The 9342-nt window shown below is 29.7% G+C and overlaps 1 protein-coding gene across 1 annotated transcript in view; it reads right to left on the bottom strand.

Moving 5' to 3' along the window:
* LOC106678791 (titin) overlaps positions 1-8619 on the bottom strand; it is a gene marked incomplete in the record, with an annotated part of 234754 nt that extends 226135 nt beyond the window's left edge. Inside the window, 1 exon segment of the mRNA XM_067049221.1 lies at positions 8372-8619. Coding sequence (XP_066905322.1) covers positions 8372-8465 — 94 coding nt within the window.
* Positions 8620-9342: the final 723 nt, after the last annotated feature.

Here is a 9342-nt window from a genome sequence, read left to right as displayed (position 1 = left end):
AAAAAAAAAAAAAAATTAAAATATAAGATCAAGAAATTCAGAAAGGAAAGCATGAAATATAAGAGTAGATTGGATGTCCGAGCGTACTAAAGTTAGACAGCCCTCTGCGTGCTAGACCAAATCTGGCCAGATCCATGGCTGAAGCAAGGTTGGCTGGGCCAATACGAGTATACTGTCTGCGCGGTTTAAGTATGCGAATAAATTTATTGGTATCTAATGTCTAATTAACAATAGCAATATATCAACTAATGAAAAACTTTCAAATGGTTGCAGTGATGGAATAAAATTCAAAAATAACAAAACAATACATAAAAATATAATAATTTGAACTACAGTTAAATAAATAAAATCCTAAGGAAAATAAAACAATAAACCCTTTCAAGATTTCTAAAATAATTAATTTTTAATTTTGAACTCATTTATAGTTGCATTGACACAAGTTGCAATATTTTAGTTCAACATAGTTAAAGATGAATTCGATAATAATATAATAAAAAAATATGTTTCTTTTGATTAATTAATTTCCTTTCATTCACATTCAGCAAAATTTATTTTTAAAATAGTGATATGATCTATAATGTAGAGAGAATGATAACATTTTTAATGAGTGACATAAGTTGCTCTTTTTCGGTGAATCAGGATATACTTTGGATAAATATACTATATATGGGTATATAATTTAGATTTGTAGTTTAAATACTTCTGGAGAAATTAACAAAAATAAAGTAATAGTAAAGGGGTATTATAAAATAATAAAGGCTGGCGATATGCAGAATGAATTAACGCCTACAAAATCATCTCCGTGTAGTCGAATAGGTAGGGATGGTTTTTTTTTTACATTTTTTTTTTTTAAACTAATAACAGATGTACTTTTGGAAGTAAAGGTTAGTTAACGATTATAAAGTCAATATGACGTTATGAACTAAATAGTTAATATTATGATTGCGTCTGTTTGGCCACACATTGGTCTGACGTTTTGACTTAGCTAAGTGGAGGGTTGGTAAGGATTATTGGTTGTATCGGGATCCAACGGGTTTGATCGGTGTAGGTTTTGCTTAAATATTAACAATGTGTAATGTTTATTATTATAATTGTTATTTATATAATAAAATGATGTGAAAAAAGGGTCAGTATGAGCAGCCTATATATGAAACATTCTAATATTTTTCCACCATTTGATACACTAACTCTTATACTGGTTTTTGCAAGAGTAAATAAAAAAAATTGTGTTAATTTGCAGATATAATCTAAGAATACCAAGGTAGCTTAAAAATGAACCTACCACATCATCCAAAAATATCTAAATGTAAAGTTAGAAAATTTCCCAAAAATTACAACCCTCAAGGTTTCTAAGCTAAGTTCATGATGTGAATGAATAAATAGTGAAAACTAGAAATTTATTTTAATTTAATCAAGAGTGATCTCACTGTTACATAAAAGTATTTCGAAGAATTACTGTATTTTTGTTGAATTCGAATTTTGTTTTTGTTTTTTTTATTACATCTAATAATTTTGAATATAAAAAAGGAAATATATTTTTCTGTAAGGTTTGGTAAGAATAAATATTACTGCCTGATTCAAGCGTTTACTGATGGTCTATTGAAGAAGGCAGTAGACCAAAAGATTTGTACTTCTCAAAACATAGTATAAGCGAGAATTATTCATCATGAATATCAACTATATCCTACTTCACATAGTTATAGGAATATTACTTTTTAAGCAGTAGAAACTGAACTGTAAATAATTTTAATTGAAACTGTACTTGATTCTTAAATCTTAACAATTTCAGGTAAAAATTTTAATTTTGAATCTCTTACATTACCATTTTTAAAATATAGATGAGCCAAGGAAAATTGATTTACGACTTGATGATTATACAGAAATAGAGGATAAAGTTGAAAAAAAAAGAAGTGTAAAACGAAAAACAGGAATGAAAATTTTTGATTCTGAGGTAAAACCTTCAGTAGTAATACTAAAAAAAACTGACGAAAATTGTTGTTTAGAACAGCAATGCTGATATTACACATAAAATCATGATAAAAACTTTATTTATTTTACAAAGATTACTAGGCTCAAAGCTCAAAGAAAAGCCAAACGGTCAAATAATATAAGAATGACACATATAACCGTAGGACTTGTCAAAAGTATAATTATAAAAATCAAATTAATTATATTGTTATAAAAACTTAAATCTGTACCGCTACAACCCATGAAGGGTCAAGAGTGCAGTACTTTATAAGGAAGTACAATTACAAGACCAACGGTTGTGCAAAGAGGTGATTTGGTCAAAAGCACACTCGACCGTCAGATTTTTACCTAATTAAGGGTACCCTTTACGATGCTGGGCGAATCCCGGAGGGCTTTCAAACCCAAAGGGGTGACCTCCCCAAAGAACTACAGTGAAACAAAAAATAATTATCTGCCCTAGCGGGATTCGAATTTGGATCTTGGAGTTAGTAGCACAGTCCCTTACCATTGACCTATCCACTCCATATATTCTTATAATTTAAATTAATTTAAAGTTTATATGAATTAAATTACATATAAAGACGACTGGTCAAAGGGACTCATAGCGATATTTATGTGTCTTACGTTTTGGTGTTCTAAGCTAATTTATTATTCTGATTTTATTTTTTTGTTGCATAACCTAAAGCATTGCACATTAGCAATGCATAAGTATAGTATTAAATGCATTATATTGAAGGTATGATTCAATATAAAAAGTATACAAATGATTGTAACTAGGTAGACCTACTATAGACCCATTGTTGCGTCACTGGTTAATCTCTAGTCTCCTATACAATTTTTTTTAAGAAATGTATAATTTTTTTTTTTTATGATGGTATTAAGTAGTATATTATTTAAATGGTTTCTAACAATGTAGGGATCCTCGCAGAAGAGGTAAAAAGAAAAAACGACAATTTCTTTCAATTTTGATATTTTGCTTAAATATTATTCATATAACCAATAACAGAGATGAAAAATAAAATTGAATAATTTATTTGAGAAATATCAAACATCTCGAAAATAAGTTTTCTTCAAGTAATCCATCAAAAACTATCTTAACATTACAATTTGGATGCTCTAAAATAAAAAAAATTACAATGTCTGCGATTATAAAATTTGCTCAATATCATAAAATAGATTTTATGAAAAAGGTGTCTACTCATGATTTAAAAAAAATAATTAATTAAGTCGATTTTTTGTTTTTCATTTGGGGACAACTTTTTTTCTTAATCTTAAGTGTACCATTAACAATAAAGCAAAAACGTAATGGTTAACAGTATGTATTATAAAAAATATATAACATTCTAAAATGTACCATGAAAATCAGAATTCATTTTCTTACATTATTGTAAGAGTAGTAATTGTTGATTATGCGATGTATGTTTAGAATCAATAACTTATCATCTAATTGGCAAATGACCATTCGATGACGCTGATTCGAGGGACAAATTAAAAAAAAATGTTCTAATCCGACGTTCTATTTACGAACATAGGTTTCACGGAGTGGTGGCAACTCCACAGCATCTGATTCATCAAGAATAAAAATACATTAGGAAAATGTTCCAAGAGCTTTTCTCCTGACGAATGACTTATAAAGAACAGTGCTGGTTGGTTTAAATTAGTAAATAGCCTATGATTCACAGAAAAAAAATTGAGTATAAGCTTAGCAACACATAAAACACAAGATACTATTTTGAGTAAAGGAAAGGACAAAATTTAATGATGAATTTTGATTTGTTTAAAGTTCTTTATAACACATAATATTGTATATTAGGACTCTTTAGATCTTTATTTAAATCTTAAAGTAACATAATTATTGTAAAAAAACATTTTTCAAATTGTCATCGTAGAGAAACTGTACTAGTTCATTTTTTAAATTTTTTTATTTGAATTAAAGTAGGCGTTTGTTTTCTAGAATATTCATTTCAACGATATAATTTTTAGTTTTTGTTAAATTTATTTCTAACCCTAAATAAGTGTAATTAAAACTACACAATCGCAGAACGAATCCAGAACTGAAAATTTGAAACAGATCATTATTTAAATAAATATTTCGTGATTTTTTAGGATAATAATCGATAAAAGTATTTATCCTTATCGATAAAATATTATTATTTTGATTTATTACTATCGATAAAATTATTATAAAATAAACATTTAAAGACATTTTTTTTTATTTAATCTGAATATAATTTGGTATATTCTAATTATCTTCCTAAAAATTAATGAAGAACGAAAATTAATATATAAATGGCAACAAAATTTTACGATGAATCGATGATTTAACTGAACTCGAGGCTTACAGATCAAAACAGAAGTAGTAGTAAAGTAATGTCAGCCGTTCCTTTCAATTTGGGTTCTTTGAATCGCTACCTGCGTGTAAACTATTGTTCGGTCGAAAAGAATCGATACCACAGAATATTGGAAGTATCGAAACGTCTAAGTCTCAGATACGTTGCGATATCACTTAAGTATCGATACTCCTTTTGATACACTTTAACTAAATTATCGATACCTAATAGTATTGAATAAAAATTATCGATCTACTTTGATATACATTGATGAAATAGACAAGTATCGATATCACTGAAAAACGAATGAAATGTATGGATAATGGTATCTCAAGTATCGTACAGAAGGTACCAATAACATAGAGTATCAGACGTATCGAAATGTTTCTGGTCTTAATCTTTCACATGTTTCACGGGGTTTCGACCTGGACCGTGGCTAGTTAATAAGGCTGCAAGTTAAAAGCAATTCAAGTTCTAAGACCCTCGGGATCCTTAATAAGGAAAAGAAAGAATAAAATGGAAATTTTGAAGTATAAAACGCTTGAAACTATTTAGACACTTGAGTATTAAGAAATAATTGTAAACATTTTACTATTTATAAAAAAATATATATTTAAATATTTGCTATTTTTTAAATTTATTTAATGATAATTACAACTCCATTTACATTAAAATACGTCCAGTAAATTTGATCTAAGATCATAATGGAGAGATACAGGTATGTAGAGAAACTACCTATTGGCAGCACTCTAATTGGCTATTATTAAATGAATAAAAAAGCATATATACAATTAAACGAAAGAAGACTGAAATGGAATAAATCTTTAATTAAATACTTGGGAACTTCTGAAAGTATTGACAGAGCCCATTAAATTTCAACACAATATTGACCTAAATTATAAAAAAGAATGAGCCCAGGAAAGCATATTAAGGAAAATCAACACTATGCATTTTTGCAGGCGTTCGTCGCGTATCTCTTTAGACAAGGACACACTCTGGAAGTTAGGAAGCATGCGACAATCGCATGCAATTAATGCACAGAGTAGTATGTATACAGTATGGCTTTGCTCTGTCAACCAGACACTGAAGATCAAAAGTCGCTTAACGATTATTTTCCCACCACAGTCGATCAAGAGCGATCAGGCGTTTGTTTACGTTCCTGTTTAATGAATATATTCTATATCTGCTCACAAGTCTCGAACGGCCTCTTGTTCTTCTTTCTGGGATGTCAAACCCACAATCACTTATGATAGGCTCCTATGCAGCCTGTAGTACCATGTCCTCTTCAGATTACGAGCCCTATCAACTTCTCATTATGTCTTATTCACCATACTCCTGCACAATCTTCATTTATTGTGGACCGAAATAAGATTAATTGAATAATATCGTCTTAATAACTATGTATGTTCCATTCTAGATACATATCGTCCATCCAAGTCCCTACCATGTAAAGAAGGACAGGCTTAATTAACTCATTGAATGATTCAATCTTTAGTCCTTTTGATGTTAAATCCGGTTTGGACAGGAGATGAAAGATTTATTGGTAAACACTAAAGGTACGAGAATCAATCAGGATTCGATATTGCAAGATACATTTTGCTTTTCCATCCCTCAAATTTGACAGTGGTTTGATACTTGGCAACATAATATACCAAGTGTTTCTCATCAGACCCATATCTGTCAACTCTTGTTATATTGGACCAAAATGCAATTGATCAGTCAGCCAGTCAAATAATTACTAGAATGAAGGGACACAACAAACCTTAGAAACGACTAATTATAATGTATTTCAACACGTTTATTAGAGATTAGGCCAACTTTATACATCTTTATCAGTATCAAAATATATCAGTATTTTGATATTCTCATGTCTGAGCTACCAAATACCAAATCAATCAATAATCATTTTCAATAAAAAGTTAATTAAAGGCCTGAATGAGAGAAGCCGTTACCAAAGCAAAATGATCCTAGCTCTAATCTTGGTATAATAATGTATTCATAAGAAAATGATAATGAATCGATTTTGTAACTGCATATTTAGTTCATTCCTATATTCTGCATTGATCTGAGACAAATGAAGAGGTACGTGATGTTTGTGATGTGGGCACATGACTAATGAAGACTCTGTGATGTTTTCATCAATTCTTATGTTAAGATCAAAAACACAATCTTGAAGAACTGTTGAAGGAAAGAGATAACTAAGTTACAACTTCTATAGTTCCCAAAATTATTAGCTATTTTTAAATATTACTACAACTTCGAAACTTGCAATTATTGACTTGCACAATTGTTTGTCATTTCCGGGTGTTTAAAATAAATCAAAAATAAAATTTAGATAAATTTAATTTCACTATTACCTATAATTAAACCTCATTTCAATATTAAATTCAAGATCCATACATTGTTACGGCTTAAAAATTTAGCATAATAATTCTAGTAAAACCAAGTGTTTCTCAAAATGAAGATTGAACAATTCACTCCCGACATTAACCCCTTTTATATTCATTATCAACAAATCATTAGCACGACTTAATTATGATTTTTACAAAAACCCAAAAATATATTGGATCTTTAGTTGCGTTTATCTATCTAAAAAACAAGAGTGATGTACTATTTAATAAACTGATATTACTGATTTTACCAATATCATCAAAGAGAATAGCAATAATAACAAATAAAAATAAAGTATGTGTATGCCACTTAACAATTATAACCTATAATTATCTGTTAAATTTATTTAAACAAAAGAACAAAAAAAAGCCCTTGGAAGCTTCTGGGATAATTGGATAGGATGGAGATAATGCTGATCCCAAGAGGGGCCTTTAATTAAATCATTTATAAATTTTCGAAGTATAAATATCTCCAGAGGTCGGAAAGAAGAAAAGATATTTTTGTAAGGTAATTTCAACTTAATTTTCGTTGAATACGAAGAGAGAGGATTAAACAATTTTTTTCACAGAATTCGTTACAGAAAAAAAAATCATTTCACATCTTAATAAGTAATATTAATAATATTTGGGTCCAAGTAGTCAAAAATTATTATATTTTTGTGTCAAAAATAATTTAATAATAGAAAGAAATATAACATAATTTAAGGGCCATTAATAAAATTTGCAATTAAATTAAACTAATAATTATTTAAATTAAAAATTCATACCCTTTTTGTTAACTTTAAGATAAATTGAAATATTATGCAATTTTTCAATGTAATTTTAATTATAACTTCTGTTCTAATAAGAAATATATTTATTAATTATAGTACTGCAAAACAGAGGAGAATTAGAAGTAAAAATGCTGTTTTTATATTAATAAGCAGACAAAATGCACAAGTGAGAATGATGCTTTGATAAATTTTGAAATATGTATTTAATTAAAAAAAAAAAAAATAAAAAATAAAAATAAAAAAATAGATGCGCCACAAAAAATACTTCAAAATAGTTCCACTTCGGGGTTATAAAGAATAAAAATTATATAAAGAGTTTAAAAAACCTTTAGGAGTAACCATATCGCCGTACCCTATAAAGTGTGAAATATAAAAAATACAAAGAATTAAATTTTTATCCGATTTAGGTGTTACACACACACACATATATATATTTCAATACTGTGAGCCATAAAATAGAAGAGAATAATTAATTATTGTGCATAAAATTAACGCCAAAATAAAATAATTATAAATCAAACCCTTTGAACTTGTTTTCGGACGATATAAATGTTGTTCTATAAACTTAGCCAAGAATCGGGCACAGTGTACGATCACCCTTCGCGTATCGTTTCGCACTAAAAGGGGTAATGTATTGAATCGAAATTTGGACAATTGAGAAAAAAAAATTCATTTTTTTCAAGCTTAACTGTTAACTTTTAATAATTAAGATTCTAAAGTGGATTTTATTTATTGCCTAAAAATTACGAAATTCTCCAGAAAATCGACTTTGATCAAGAAAAATCTTTTTTTGCGAGGCACTGTTCAAACGAACGTTCCAATGGTTGCATTTTAAAACATTTCACGATAACTTCTAGGTCTAATAGAATTCTTAGTAGTTTGTTAACTATTCACTTTTGGAGAAAGTTACCTTGACTCGTGACCTGTCTCGTAGTGACATGTCGCTCCGTGGTGCGGCTCGAGGTCTCCTCCCGCTGGGAAGAGTACTCCTGGCCTCGCCGCATCCTGGCCAGGTGCTAGTAGCGAACAACTGTCTTCCAAGAACTTGCGAAGCCTCGCAGTACTTTTAAATACTTCTTCTCTTTTAGATACTTATATATCTCTCGATGAGGCTGCTTGATCCTCACGGTCCGGACCCCCGTCAACCTCTGCCGCCCTCCCTCCCCGCCGGACGGCAAGAACCCCCACCAACCTCCGGACGGATTTAGCCGGGCCCACCATCCCCCGCGTCAGTGGGTGCCTGTATATGGCGCATATAGGGTTGGCTTTGTTTTCTCATTGGTCAGGGGGTTTCATGGCGTCCCTGTGATGAGTTAGTCACACTGGGATTCACCCTTTCGCTGAACATCCTACCCTAGACAGTGAATACATTTCAAGGATATTCGAGATCCTTTCACGTCCTATAACCTACGCAAAGGTGAAGGCGTTCTGAGTACAGCGGAAGTTTTGTTATTATAATGATGTACCTATTAAAACTGTATAATATTGGAACTAATTCACAGAAAGTTAGAATAATTCAGAAGATGGTCAAACTTCCATATCATGCATACTTCAACCCTGAGGCTCAAATTACTTATATATAAAAGATTATTCTATCTTACTCTCTTTTATAATATATCCATTCATATTTTCCACATTCAACCGGTTACCGAGATTTTAGAATAAAAATATTCCTAATATATTGCGCAGAAGCACACACTGGAAGTATAAATCAGTAAATTAGTAATAATTACATGAATTACTAATTTTTGGAACAATTCATGTTAAATTAAATGTTCAAGTGAAAATACTTATAATTAAGAAACATATCAAGTTAATTATTAGATATATATGATATATATACTTGAAGAATTTTCATCTAGAAATTTAAGTACATATAAT

Source organism: Halyomorpha halys, unplaced genomic scaffold, assembly GCF_000696795.3.
Source record: "Halyomorpha halys isolate HHAL.00 unplaced genomic scaffold, Hhal_1.1 Scaffold161.1, whole genome shotgun sequence".
Lineage (NCBI taxonomy): Eukaryota > Metazoa > Arthropoda > Insecta > Hemiptera > Pentatomidae > Halyomorpha > Halyomorpha halys.
The sequence above is the reverse complement of the archived record's forward strand: the minus strand, read 5'-3'. Positions and strand labels throughout refer to the sequence as shown.